At 28.3% G+C, this 15,280-nt stretch overlaps 5 protein-coding genes across 5 annotated transcripts; 3 read left to right on the top strand and 2 right to left on the bottom strand.

The window, feature by feature from the left end:
- Positions 1 to 569: 569 nt before the first annotated feature.
- PPL_02162 (uncharacterized protein) lies at positions 570 to 1,657 on the top strand (the record flags this gene model as incomplete). Its single annotated transcript, XM_020573154.1, has 5 exons — positions 570 to 776; positions 869 to 1,009; positions 1,088 to 1,195; positions 1,276 to 1,400; positions 1,483 to 1,657. The coding sequence occupies 5 exons, from the start codon at positions 570 to 572 to the stop codon at positions 1,655 to 1,657; spliced, it is 756 nt and encodes a 251-aa protein (XP_020437271.1).
- A 290-nt stretch (positions 1,658 to 1,947) lies between these two features.
- On the bottom strand, positions 1,948 to 4,025 carry PPL_02163 (uncharacterized protein; the record flags this gene model as incomplete). Its single annotated transcript, XM_020573155.1, has 5 exons — positions 1,948 to 2,005; positions 2,071 to 2,760; positions 3,187 to 3,422; positions 3,472 to 3,499; positions 4,003 to 4,025. 5 exons carry the CDS (start codon positions 4,023 to 4,025, stop codon positions 1,948 to 1,950), a joined length of 1,035 nt encoding a protein of 344 aa, XP_020437272.1.
- A 6,542-nt stretch (positions 4,026 to 10,567) lies between these two features.
- gpaB (guanine nucleotide-binding protein subunit alpha) lies at positions 10,568 to 11,721 on the top strand (the record flags this gene model as incomplete). The annotated part of the gene is made up of 2 exons (XM_020573156.1): positions 10,568 to 10,697; positions 10,775 to 11,721. 2 exons carry the CDS (start codon positions 10,568 to 10,570, stop codon positions 11,719 to 11,721), a joined length of 1,077 nt encoding a protein of 358 aa, XP_020437273.1.
- Positions 11,722 to 12,287: 566 nt separating this feature from the next.
- PPL_02165 (cystathionine-beta-synthase domain-containing protein) lies at positions 12,288 to 13,438 on the bottom strand (the record flags this gene model as incomplete). The annotated part of the gene is made up of 2 exons (XM_020573157.1): positions 12,288 to 13,123; positions 13,156 to 13,438. 2 exons carry the CDS (start codon positions 13,436 to 13,438, stop codon positions 12,288 to 12,290), a joined length of 1,119 nt encoding a protein of 372 aa, XP_020437274.1.
- Positions 13,439 to 14,330: 892 nt separating this feature from the next.
- On the top strand, positions 14,331 to 15,232 carry PPL_02166 (uncharacterized protein; the record flags this gene model as incomplete). Its single annotated transcript, XM_020573158.1, has 5 exons — positions 14,331 to 14,653; positions 14,720 to 14,807; positions 14,872 to 15,035; positions 15,092 to 15,158; positions 15,227 to 15,232. The coding sequence occupies 5 exons, from the start codon at positions 14,331 to 14,333 to the stop codon at positions 15,230 to 15,232; spliced, it is 648 nt and encodes a 215-aa protein (XP_020437275.1).
- Positions 15,233 to 15,280: the final 48 nt, after the last annotated feature.

A 15,280-nucleotide genomic window follows, 5' to 3' on the forward strand; every position in this document is an offset into this window, starting at 1 on the left:
CTATCCGAGCTATTCTATTCGAGCTATTCTATTCTATCTATCTATCAATGATAATATTACAATTCAATATAAAACAAAATAACTATCTATTTATAATATATATTTCTTATATAAGAAACAATAACTAAAATAAAAACAACAAAACAAACAAAACAAACAAACAAACAATCTATATTTGAATAAACTAACTGATATATTACATAAATTGCATACAATCAAAGAGTCATCTGATATGACAGTTAAAAATTTTTGAAATTTGGGATTTTTTTTTTATTTTTGAAAAAGTTGTGACAAATTTTTTTTATTTTTTACAACATTTTTTATTGGTTGTTATAATTTTCTTTTTGAAGATAAATCATTATATTTGTGACATTAAACATGATTTGAAAATGACAATTGGTTAAAATTTATTGTTTTACTTTTTTTACTATTAATTATTTTTCACTTTTGAGATATAAAAAAAAAAAAAAATTAACTAAAATATGATCGTTTTTTTTTTTTTTTATGTAATTTTGAAATTGCATTAAATTCATTTATCATTTTATTTAACTGATCGATTCTTCTTAAATATGTTGAGATACTCCAGTAATCAGATTATAAAGTGTACATACCCACACTTGAGACTATCAACAACAGGTGTGCTAAGATCTACATTACTCGTCAAGAGCAGTAGCTCTACAACAGTTCCACAAAGATCATACTTCAATAGTACTAAGCCATCAAATGCATTGTTTGATGTATTCTCAAAACTAAAGAATGTTTTCACTGGACCAGAGGTATCTATCAATCTATCTATCTATCATTTGTATAATTCTCACAAACACATACATATTTATTTACTCAATTTTTTTCAAAACAAAAACAAAAGAAAGAAGACCCAAAAGCAAAATCAACAACTAAAGATGCTCCAAAGGAACAAAAGGCACCAGAGAAAGTAGACCCAGAAACAGAAAAGATTTTACAAGCAAGAGCTGCCAACGATGATGCTGAATTCAACAAGATGCTTGAGGTAATACTGATATAGTTTCGCTAACACATTGTGTCATTTTACTAACAACACACAACACTACTTTCACCTTTATTTCAGATTGGTAGATACAATTTAAATGATTTCAGAACCTATCTTCACAAAACCATCGAACCTTCAATTACAGCTGGTAAAGCCAACGAACAAGTTGCAGAATTCCAAATTTATGTATGTCTCAAGATGATATTGTTTAATGAGTCGATATAATACTGATAACAGCAATCAAACAATCAATCAACGATTAATAGATTAAAATTATTGATGCAATGACCAATGAAGAGAGAGAAAATCCAAGAGTATTCCAGAAATATGCATTCAAGATCAAACAAAGAATTAATCAAGAAGCAGGTACTACACCACAACAATTTTCAGCGTATGTTTTCCATAACCTAACTGTTTGAGCACACCAATTGAATTATCTGTGACTAACACCATTTGTTATTTATTTTCATCAGTATGTTCGATACATACAATAATGCCAGACAGATATTCGAAATTCTAGCTCGATTCAAATCACAAGGAAAAGAAATCCCCAAGAAATCTAGCGAAATTCAAAAGTTCTTCAAAGATAACAAAGATGTCATTAGAAAAGAGATTGATAAGATGAGAAAGGAAAGAAGATTCGATTAATTAGATAATAATTATAAATTAATTCATTTCATTTTCATTATTTTATACTATTAATAGTTTTATTACAATTTTTATTTTTATATATACATTTAAAAAATAACATTTATTTTATCACAAATACTATATTAATATTGATGATGATTGATGATAATAATTGATCCAAACTACTACACAATTATTTATATTGGTAGTAAAAAAAAAAATAGTTGGAAAGAACAATTGTTTTGTGTAAGCGTAAATAATAGGTTTGATTTTTTCTTCTTTTTTTTTGTTAAATGCGCTTCCTATCTTTATACAGTTTGTATTAAAAGACCAACAAGTATTAAAAAGACTAACAATATACCATTACTATATTTTGAAAAAAAATGTTAGTAATCATAATGAAAAAAGGAAATCTAAAAATGAAAATTTACCTTTTTTCTAATAGAATATGATCGTTTTTAAGTGCTTGTACCAAATCGAAAGGTTTGTTAACAAATATAAGTGAAGGTATTGTTATAGCTGTCAAATTGACATGTGTTTGAATTGGTGATGTAATTGTTTTGGTGGTGGCTGTTGTTGTTGGTGATTTGACATCTCTCTTGGTAACTTGGTTGGTTTCTTTTGTTGGTTGAGTGTTTGGTTTGGTGGTTGTAGTGGTAGTGTTGGTAATTGTAGAGGTTGTTTGTGTAGCGGTAGTGTTATCTTGGATATTTACAGGAGTTGGTGTAGTTGGTGAAGAAATGATTGGTGATGTTGTTTGTTTTGGAGATTCAACTTTTGGAGTAATAGCAGTATTTATATTTGGCGATTGAGTTGTTGTAGTTGTTTCTGTAGGAGTAGTGTTGGTGTTGGTAATTGGTTCAATGATTGGCGATTCAATTATTTTAGTATTTGGTTTGATTTCTTCTGGTTGATTGCTACCAATTAAAGTAACAGCATCCAATTGATGATGATGAGATTGGGGTGATTGTGTTACTGGTTTGTTGATCTCGGAAGAGGAAATGGTGGATGTTGTCAATGAGGATGAAAGATTGGGTAAAGAGTCGATAGAATGTCCTTCCAACAATCGATTGGTTATATTGTTGATCTGGACGGCTTTGTGTCTGATTTCCGTGAGTACACTGTCGTCGGATATAGTCTTTCTAATATCGTCTTCGTTGATGGTGTCCTTGCGAGAGCTGTCGGATAGTCGCTTTAATATTCTGGTTGTCACACTCTCCATACAATAGGAAAGGTAGGTAAATATGAAACTGTCTCGACTCTGAAGTTGGACGGGTTCGTAAAAGCTGGTGTTGGTGTGGATGGTCATCTTTCTGCGAATCATGTCTTGGCACACCTGGTAGACCAGCTCGGTCGGGAAGAACAGCGATACGTTCTGTGCGCTGACATTAGAGTCGCGTGGAATGATCTCGAAATCCTTGACGTCTTCGTCCTCCTCTTCGTCACCCGAGGAAATATCGTCCTTGTTAAGCGACTCTGGGTTGTACTTGGGCAGATTCTTCATTGAGGTGTGTTGGATTCTGCCCTGTGACTGATCGATGATGTACTCTGACAGCTCATAGCTAAAGATCTGATTGATCGAGTCCTGTACGGCATCGACCGATAGATATTTCGACTGAGCTACCGATTGCTTCGACCGATTGATACTCTCAATGACGATGCAATTGGTCAAATCAATGAGAAATGTATTAAAGTAGGAGATGCCACCATTTGATATTTCAAGTGAAGGATTGATAAAGACACTTGTCTTTTGTATCGATGACGAATAAGATGAATACTCCATCTTTCAAAAAAAAAATATGTTTTTAAAACTAAAAGCTTTTACTTGTTACAATGCTATTGCTATTGATTTTGCTGCGACTGAATGAATAAAAAAAAACTAATTTGTTTACTAAATTACTTCTGTTTTAATTTGCTATGCTAAATGATAATCTAAATTTCTGCTAAATTAGTGTATTAATTCAATTGATTATTAGTTAATGATTAAATCTGTTTTTGTAAGGTGTTGTTTTTACTATTTATATTTAAAATAAAAAAGGTAATAAATAAAAGAGTGATAATATTTGTGATATTTTTATAGGTAATTGAAAAGTAGAGATAAACAAAAGATTGAGAAAAAGAGTAGAGGAAATATAATGATGGCTCTTTACTTTACTTTACTTTTTTAAACTAAAAATAAAATAAATAAAATATATATATATACTAATATTTAAATTGAATTAGATGGTTGAGTAGTAGACTGTATTTGAAATGACAATATGATTAAAACCAAAAAAAAACAATAGGACAAACAGCAATAGTATTTTGATTTTTGTAATATTTGCAAAAATTAATTTTTATTTTTATTTTATTTTTATTATTACTATTCTGTTTCTGAACGTTTCATAATGTAATTTTATATTTTCTTTATCAATATCAATTGAAAGAAAATTAAATATAATCTATCATTAACAAAATAGAATATAATAAAAAATAATTTTTAATCTCTTTAATACCTAATTATTGATTCAATATGTCCACTGCTGCAAACACACTCTTTCTCAAATATATATCTTCTGCTTCTATCTCTCTCTCTCTAATTACTCTACTTTTTTTTTATGATATGATATTATATTTAATCTTTTTATTTATTTATTAATTGTTTTTTTAATATTTAATTTTAATTTTAATTATTTATTTTTTTTTTTATTTTTTTTTTGTATTAATTATGCTTTATCTATATCTTTATCTTTTTTTTCACTATTTTTATTTTTATATTTGAGTAGCTTCTTCACCTTGACTCATTCACCAAAAGAATAAAAAATATATAATAAAATAAATTATTATTATTAGGAGTATACAATGTAATTTATATATATTTAATTCAATTTGGAAATGGAATGGTTTAAATAGCAAAAAAGTGGGTGTGGCAAATAGTGAGGTAGTAAAGAGATTGGTGTGGTGGTAGTGGTGGTAAATAAATTGAATATATATGCTTTAAAGATAAAGAGTAAGCTTGAAGTGTTTCAATGGGAAACAGTAAAAAATAAATTTGAAAACTACGTAGTCAACACACTGCTCATCATAACAAAGAACAAATGAATGTTCAAGTAGCTTGCTAATCTACAATATTTGCACTCGTCTTATTTTTATAAAATGCATGTAATAGATATCGTATGCATAATATAAATATGTTTAAAAAATATATTTTAAAAGAATTTGATCTAGATAAGAAAGATTCTTTCTTAAAAGATATGAAAGTATTATTATACATACATATAAAAAAAAATGATAAACTATATAAATATGCTGTGCTAACTGTCTGTATTTGTAATAAAAATATCTGAATATTTCTTTCTTCTGAATAAAGATTTATTAAAATAAAATGTAAAAAGAAAATTTGGTGTTTTTCTCAATAGATCAAGAGGTGGAATAATTAATTTAAATTTATTTAATTTTTAATTGTTTTTTTTTTTAATATCAATCAATTTTTGTTAAAAAGGGAACACCCACAAAAAACTAAACTTTTACTTTTCAAAATAATTTTTGTTTGTTGAGCAATGCGATGTGGTAATTATTGCCAACATATGATTCATTCATTTGTGGTTCTTGAATGAATCATATGAGTCACTGTATAAAAATAATTATCGTACCAACAAAAATGAATTTATATTTATTAAACTTACATAATAAAATTTAAGAAGTTCAAATTTGTTTAGTGTTACAAAAATTTGAATTGGTCGCCAAAAAGACGAAAAATGTTAATATGGTACGTACCTTTAATTATTAATTAATTAATTAATGTGCAAATTAAAACCCAGGTAAGTCTAAATAACGATTATTAGAAATTTAGATAAAACCGTGATCACAATTTCTCTAAATTTGTGTCAACACCATTCTATACAATCTTATCCCAACAAAATATGGCACCATATTGAATGGTAATCACAAAACCATACAAAAAAACAGAAAAAAACAGAAAAAACCCTCATATTGAAAAAAGCCGAATATGTGTTATTTTGTTTTTTTTTCTTTGTGTTGTGATTTCTAGAAACAACTTGTCTAGATTTATAGTTTTTAAAAGATAAATAAAAAATAAAATTATTTTATCTTCACCTTATTATTAGAGAAAAAGAAATTATGAATTGTCATATTAAAATTACAAAGAAATTTAGAATTACAAATCTAATTATTTTTTATTTTATTTTATTTTATTTTGAACCATATGATTATTATCAAATTTGGTGTTTATTATTAATAAAAAAAAAACCATCTAAAAACTGGTTTTAAAATCTTTGCTCTCAATAGGTATTCCACCTCATTCTATCAATTTGATCAGCACCGAATTTAGAACAAATTTTTTGCGATCAATTAATTATTGTTTGATAGGGTGACAACTTTAGTCGTTTTTGATCCCGAATCTATGTAAAGACAGATTACTTTTAGAAAGCTTTCAGAAGCGTGTTTCTGATGGTGTCCAGGACAGATACAACAGCTATGTAAAACGAAGATGAAGAAATTGTGGGGTGCTTCAATCTGAAATTTTTTTTGGTTATTTATGTGCATCTGACATAAATAGAACTGGTCATTAAGTAAGACATTCTACAATACTATTGGTCCAGTCCATAAGGCTTGATTTTTTTGTTTTGCTAAATTTTTTTTTTTTTTTTTTGATATTTTACAAAATTGTATTTTTTCTTTTTTTTTTTGGCTTCAGAGAATTTAAATGATATTAAGAGATCACGAGATTACTAATGTTATTTGCAAAAACCAACACACTTTTTGATCACAATTTATTTTTTATTTTATTTTTATTCTCCAGTGCCTCAATCAAACACCTTTAAGCAAATCATATGATTTTTTCACCCAAACAGCCATTTAACTGTTAAGATATTTATTCTCATATAAAACTATCTACTAAACTCTCTATTCTCTAATATTTACTAAATCATAAATCAACAAACAACAACATAACTAATTTTATAAAAGATCTCACTGCATCGCCAAACAGTTTTTAGTTTTACTTTAATTATCTAGAATTTCCAATCCCATTAAAAAAATAATTAAACAGCCTGAATAGCAATCAAAAACAAAACACTTTATTTATTATCCTTTATCCGTTTACCTCATATATTTATTTAATTTATTTATTTATTCAAATTAGAATTTAATTTACCAACAAACTTTAATTAAAGTGCCTTTCCATTCAGTCTAAAATAATCAATATATTTTTCTCCAAGATTAATAATAATTTAATAGGTATATATTCATTCCTACTGCATATCTTCTTTTTTTTTTTTTATTCATTATTATTGCCCATACAATCAAATAAATCAAAAACATATTTTTTTTCACCTTTTTTATCTTGTCCAACCCATCAAAACACATATTGGTCTTTTTTTTTATTTGCAAAAAATACAAAAAAAACACCAAAACAAGTCCTTATCATAAAAATTGGTTGTTTTGTTTTATTTTAAAAATAAAAAAAAATAAAACCACTAACGGATCATTCTAATTTCACTTCCGGGGTGTTTTTTTTTGTCTTTAGCAATATACGAACGCAAGATATAAAGATTGTGTGGAAGGTAGATATTGTTTTCTCTTAAAAAATATAAATAAGATAAAGTATAATATAAACTAATGAATAATTATTTATAACAGTTTATATTTATTAATTCCGAAAATATTCATTAAAAGTAAGTTCGATCATTCATAACACTTAGATAATCAAATCAACATCAGTGGTATTTGGCAAAGTAGCAATGCAATTTCATTGTGTTGAAACATTGTCAAACTACTGAATTACTTGACAGACACCACCATCTTCATACATCATTTAATAATAGTAAAGATGGTGGCGCAGTCTAATATTAGTAGCCATATCGATAAATGTTTTTAAACATGCAATTTCTTTAATTGGAATTAAGTTTTAGTTTTTTTTGAACATTGATAACAAACAGATCCTTCTGTGATATCAATTATAGCTTATAATCAGTTATTTAATTAAGTGGTTGTAGTAGTCTGCAATCATTTGTCAAGTGTGATTCAATGATCACCGAGAAATCACATAGATCACCTTTTTGTTTTCAAAAAAAATATTAATGACACAAATAGAATCAATTTGTATTTATGTGTTTAATTGTTGTTTTATTTGTTTGTTCATTAATTAATTCCACAACACATACTACACCTTAATCCTTTTTCTTTTCTTAGTTGAAAAGACCACCTCCCATCTCACAGAGTCAAAAAAACCACACACAAAAAAAAAAAAAAGAACATTTTTTCAAAGTATTCTTTGTTTTCTCTTTCTCTTTACATGTTGTAATTGTTACATTTTAGTTAAATCTTATATTGATTAAAGTGTGTGGTTAATCGTAAAGTCCACCAATTATATTCACATAATTCATAAACAAAACAGTCAAAAGCTTGTAATTGTATTGAGTTTTTTTGTATTGAACCACGCACCACCAGGCACTTTTTTTTTTTTTTTCTTAAAAAACACAACCCACACGAAACACAACCGATCTTGCTGTTTTGGCTCTATTTTTAAACCCTACTTTTACAAATATTATTATTTAAAGTATTACACACGATAAACAACCACAATAACAACAACACAAACACATAATAAGGATTATTTGATTGCATCAAAATTTAGTTCCTTCTCAAGATCAAATTTCAATCCAACACCATCTTAAATAGCACGACATGTTCGATATAGTTCCCATGCCGTGAGATAGATTCAGTTTGTGGATGTAAGAATAACTACAACTCAAAAGAACACCTTGACGGTCCTTCTCCCCCTACTGATATCAATGCAAATAATTTCACTCTCTTTGTTAACAAATTCTCAGTACAATCAGTGCGATTCCACCACTCACTACAAATAATTAATATTAGCACTACACATTACCTTTTTTTCCATTTCCTACTACTACACTACATTACTACTGATCAAATCAATCAAAAACTACTTATAGTTTGTTAGTTAGTTAGTTAGTTAGTAGGTCTTTTTATAAGTTTTGTTTTGAGTGTGTTGGTGTGTGTTTGTTTGTCAGGATTAAAGGTGTGATCACATTATTATTATTAATAATTTAACAATTAATATTTAAAACAAGTGTGTGAGGTCTGCAGCCACGGCAAGGCTCACTCATAAATAACAACACATGCTCTTAATTAATCATTTCATTTCATTCCAAAACCAACCAGAACTTTCTTGTTTATCTTTTGTTGTAACATTACCTTTTTAATCATATTTATTTATACATTCTTGCTATATTATATTGTACATCAAAACAAACATCGACACAACATTCTATCACAAAAAGTATTTTTTTATCCATAATATTGTCATATTAGTTAATTCAATCATTTTATTTATTCTAAAATCTACCAGTACATCAAAACAAAAAAAAAAAACATCATCATACATAACAACATTCATCCAATCAAAATTTATATCTTTTATTATTATTAATATTGAATATTATTTATACTAATTCGTATTTTACACATTATATTGACTTTATCTATTCACTCAGTTCTCTCCAAATTTTGACAACATCATCCAAAAGAGAGGTAAGTTTCAAAACAATCAATATCATAAGATCAACTAGCACCACACACCACACAACAATCATCATTTTAATGCACCTCTGGTGTTGTGTATTATAAAAAAAAAAAATCTCATTTGTGTGATCATTCTTGTTCCTAATACACCCAACTCATAACATTTTTGGAACATGATATTCAGCAACATGCAGACAGACATACAAAATATTTAACTGTATTTAAATCTACATTGATGATTATTATTATTATCCTAGTGATCAATAGTATACTCTTTTGTCAATCAATTTATTTTGATTCTGAGCACTACCACAACCACTTTTATATAATTCTATCAACTTTTACTACACTACAACAATCATTCATTCACTCATTCAATCAACATCAATCTAAATCTATATTTATTAATCAATTATAATATTATAATCGAAACATAATATTACCACATTGGAGAGTAGATATAAATATTAAAAAACAACAATAATAATAATTTTGTTAAAATAATTTTATTTATATGTTGATGTTTGAATTGCGTTGTTATTGTTACTTGTTTTTCAATTGATATTAAAAGTATTAATAGTATTTTTATAAACAAAAATATATATTGGGTTTTGATCAAGTTAATGCTTTCACGCTTCAAATTAAGACATTTATTGATCAAACCTATACCTGTACACAGTTTTTATATCTGTTTTCAAAACACACCTAAAAAAGGAACCAACAAAAACAACAACAACAACAAAACAATCAAAACCAAAAATATAAAATTCTATATCTTTAATATTCTGTTTCAAAATCAAAAAGTTTCAAACAGAATTATATACTCAATTAGTACAGCTACTACTTAAAATCAATCGGATATTGTGAATAAACACGTATTAGCTACATAGTAATTCCTAATTGATTTCATCATTTTATTTTATTGTTATTGTTATCGCTGCTGCTGTTGTTGTTGTTATTAATAACTAATAGTTACTATATACAATTTGTAAAGCGAGCACACTCCACTCTTTCACCATCAATCATCAATTAAATCAATTTAAATCTTAATCTCATTACCTGAAATACTAATAATTCTTTTCTCCTTTCTTTTTTTTCTTTTCTTTTTTTTTTTTTTCTTCTTTCTTTTCTTACCATCTTATCTATTCATCACTTCTTTTTTTTTCCTGCCACCTATTATAACAACAATACAGGTTTAATAATTAATTAATATAATAATTTCAACAACATTATTTATATTTTTTAATTTACAATCAACTTTAATATATATTTTTTAAACTTGTACAATAATATAACATACTTTTATAATAACTATATCCACCAATCAACATCAAAGTAACTCAAAGTAGATTTTTGAAAAGAAAAAAAAAAAGAGACAAAATGGGAAATATTTGTTCATCATCAACAGAGGGCGCCAAAGCCAACAATGACATCAATATGCAAATTGAAAAAGAGAGAAAGAAGAAGTTTAATGAAGTTAAATTATTATTGCTTGGTGCTGGTGAATCAGGTATGTAGTTTCTTTTTATTTGTTTTTTACTTTTTTAGAAATTTATATTTATATTGTTATTATTTTTAATTACACAGGTAAATCGACCATTGCTAAACAAATGAAAATTATACATCAAAGTGGATACAGTAATGAAGAGAGAAAGGAATTTAAACCAATTATATATAGAAATATTTTGGACAACATGCGAATCCTTTTGGATGGCATGACCAGAATTGGAATGAGTATCGATCCATCCAACCAAGAAGCAGCCAACATGATTAAAGATTTAACTTCATTACACTCATCTCTCACCGCCGAGAATTGGAGTGAACTCAATGAGGATCAAGGTAAACAAATTAAAGCATTATGGGCCGATCCAGGTGTCAAGCAAGCAATGAAGAGAGTATCGGAATTCAGTACACTCCCAGATTCAGCACCCTATTTCTTTGATAATATCGACCGTATGACTTCGCACGTCTACACACCAACCGACCAAGATATCCTACACACTCGTGTCATGACCAGAGGTGTCCACGAGACCAACTTTGAGGTTGGTAAGATCAGATTCAGAATGGTAGATGTCGGTGGTCAACGTAGTGAGAGAAAGAAATGGTTGTCATGCTTTGATGATGTCACCGCCGTCGTCTTTTGTGTTGCCTTATCAGAGTACGACCAATTGCTCTACGAAGATAACTCGACCAACCGTATGACAGAGTCACTGAGGGTATTTGGTGATGTCTGTAACTCGTGGTTCATCAACACACCAGTCATTCTCTTTTTGAACAAGTCCGATCTCTTCCGTGAGAAGATCAAGACCATCGACCTTTCTGAGACCTTCCCAGAGTACAAGGGTGGTAAAGACTTTGACCGTGGTGCCAACTACATCAAAGAGAGATTCTGTCAGATCAACAAGAACGAAACCAAGAGCATCTACACACACGTCACTTGTGCTACCGACACCGACAATATCCGTGTAGTTTTCCAAGCTGTCAAAGATATTATTTTCACTCAATGTATCATGAAGGCTGGTCTCTACTCATAAGCCAATTACATCGCTAAATTGGTATCAATATACTTGAACTATATTGATAGTCGTATTATTAGATATATATCAACTCTACACATCTTATAACCAATTTTTTTTCTCCACCAACAATCAACAACAATATTCATATCTTTTTTTTTTCCAAACTCCTCCACACCAACCATCAACTGTATACAGAGAATAACTATTTATATAACTAACAACAACAACAACAACAACAACACAACTCATATATATAATATATTTTCAGCATTCCCACGGAACAACAATAACATATAATGCCGCACCATGATGACTATTCATTGATCAACAACATGGTATCATCCATCCTGATAACAATGATATCATTTAATTTAATTTATAGATTTAATCCTACCTACCACCTTGTAACCAACAACAATATACACAGTACTCAATTTCAACTGAAGTAGTTGGCGTATTGTTTTTTTCTTTTTACCTATCTTTTTATGATAGTAATAAAATTTAAAAAATTTAAAATAATTTAATTTTTTTTTTATTATTGGTAGTTTTTTTTTTTTTTTTTTTTGAATTGATTTACTCTTTTAGAATGGTAAAAGTTGAAGCAAAAGATCACCCAAGCTGATTACGCTTATTGGTTTTCTAGATTCAGAGCTGTCTACTACAAAGATACGGTGTACTTGGTTGGTGTAGATCTTTGTCAAAGCAGATTCAAATGTTTCGTCCTTGATACAGAAGATGGCGTGACGTGGTCTGAGTGTCTTTGCATCCTTCTTGAGGAACTCCAAGAATTCAGAGACTGGACGGTAGAGCTTCCAGAATAGTGAACCATCGGTAGCCATTCCCTTGAGATCTCTGATGGAGAGGGTGTCAACGAGCTGACCGCTCTCAGAGAGTACTGCCAAACCAGTGACATTGTGATCTTCCATGACCTTGAATGCATCGATTGTCAACATTGTCATTGGAACACTAACTACATCGGCTTCGCTACAAAGACCACGCATGTTCTTGATCAAGAGATCCTTCTTGGCACCCAACAGGCTGAGGTGTTCATAGACAAACTTGATCAATTGAGATTGAGTCAAGATGGAAACCAAATGACGGTTCTTCATGTCATCCAAAATGGCAATGTGATGGGCATGTGGATCTCTGGCCATGATTTCTACCACTGAGAACAATGAGTAGTCCTGGGTAATTGGATGGAATTTGTTCTCTCTGGTTGGGAAAGACATAACATCATTGACCTTTAACTTTTGGAATGCCTCTGATTCATTGGTCATCTTCCAGAAGTCATGTTCAAGTGACATCTTTTCCTTTCCAAAGTGTTCATTGACATATTTAACGATATCAAACAATCCAAGGAAAGAAATCCATTTCTTCTTGTCTTTTTGTTTATAAACAAATAAATTTATTAGTAAATCTTATTAATAAAAAAAAAAATTATATATTTACCAGTTGTTAAAAATACAGGAACTGACATAAATCTCTTATCAGATAAACCTTTGAAAACTTTACAAAGATTATCATCTCTTTGAGCAGAGAAAATGATTTCATCTCTTGTCTTGATTGACATTGCTTTGGTGTGGATCAACTTTAATAGCAATTGACTTCCATCATTGTTTTGTAGCATAGCATCATTGTTGATCATAGCATCCTTTGTATGAACTTGCTCCTTCTTTGTTTTCTTATGTTCTGTTGCAGTTGCAGAATCTCCTTTTCTCTTATGATCTTCCATTGTTGTTGATTAAATAAAAATAATAATTAATTTAAAGAAAGAGTTTGAACAAGAATTATTTATTTATAGAAAAATAAAGATAGTAGATTAAATAATTATAAAGAAAAATTATAATTAATTTTATGAATATGGTTTGAATTGAAAGGAAAAAGAAAAGAGTTCATACCCATTGTTCTAAAGTAATTTATAGTACGATTTTCCAAAATATAATAGGAAATAATTGAATAATAATTTGTAGTACTGTTGTTGTTTACAAGTAACTTGGAAAAATGTTCTTTTCCAATAAATTCAAAATATCAAATAGCTCCAAACATGTTGGATGGTATACTTTAATGAGTTACTATAGTCGACAAATGGATGGGTTAAGTATTATTGCTGAACAACAGCATCAAACACGAGCGCCGCTGGTAATAGATTACGAATCAAAATAAATGAGATAACCTTAATTAGAATAATTAGATAAAAGATCTTAAGTTGTGTGAGTTGTTGAACACCACACTCGACACATTTACAAACTGTCGGCAAGTGTGGTTTGGGGGTATCATACAAATAACCCAATTATAATAAAAATTTGTTAAACACCACGTAATGATACTATTAAAAAATAAATTAAAAAAATCAATTAAAAATTATTAGTAAAATAATAATTTTAATGTTTGATAATTAAATGTAGCAAATAAAAATCAAATACACATATTTTATTAAATAAAATTATTATTATTTATATTATCCAAAAATAGTTTTTTTTTTTTATATTAATTTTGCATATTTAATTTATTTGGTTATTATATAATTTACTACCCCCCATAAACATAATCATCGCTCATTTAATTAATTAAATAATAATAATAAATAACAACAATCAATAAGAGTAAAAAAAAAAGTTAACAAAATGGAGGAGCCAATGAATAATACAACCACCACCTCTACCACAAACAACAACAACAATGAACAAAACAACTCGAACAATGTAATTGAACAAACAGAGCTTGAAATTAAAGATACTAAAGATTCACAAACGAGTAGTGATGTTCAAAAACAACAAGATGTGTCAACCACTACTAGTAGCACAAAGTTAAATGAAGATGAATACGAAGAGATTGAGGGATATAGATACATGTTAATCATAGACTCTGATGACTCCACTGCAAGAGCATTCGATCAGATTCTCAAAGTATTCGATAAGGATAAAGATGAGTTCTATCTCTTAACTGTGTAAGTTTAATTTAACAATCCGCATGTATGCCTTTTAAAGTAATAATATCTAATATATTTATAAAGTACATCTTCTTTGGATTATTTGAATGATGAAAAGAACAATGCAAAGCTAGCTCTATTTAAGTATCAAAACTATCTCGATATAAAACATGTATTTATTTTTAAATTATATGATTCTGTTGAAGCTGTTATTAATTATTAATTATTGTTTATAGATTGATTACATACCTATCAATGCAGAGTCACTTAATATATCGTCACAGATCGTTTCAGAGATTGAAGAGAATGAAATTGATATAGTATATATTGGTGCACAAGCATTATCAAAAGACGCCAATCCTGATAATATGCTTTTTACATTTTTCAGTTTTATTAAAAAGTAAGTTCACCAATACTTTTAATATGTTGATAGGTTTGCTAATTAAAAATTTATAGAACCGTTTTAGGTACAATCGTTTATGGATTAGAGAGATCTTCGAGAGGTGCTAAATGGAAATTAAATGTAGTTCAGTAGTATTCTTTTATTATAAAATGAAATCATTCAATATAACATAATAATTATTATTGAAGCATTAAATTCTTGTAATAAAAAGATTTGTAAATTATTTGTATAGAATTTCTTTT

Source organism: Heterostelium album (assembly GCF_000004825.1).
Source record: "Heterostelium album PN500 unplaced genomic scaffold PPL_scaffold2, whole genome shotgun sequence".
Classification (NCBI taxonomy): Eukaryota; Evosea; class Eumycetozoa; order Acytosteliales; family Acytosteliaceae; genus Heterostelium; species Heterostelium album.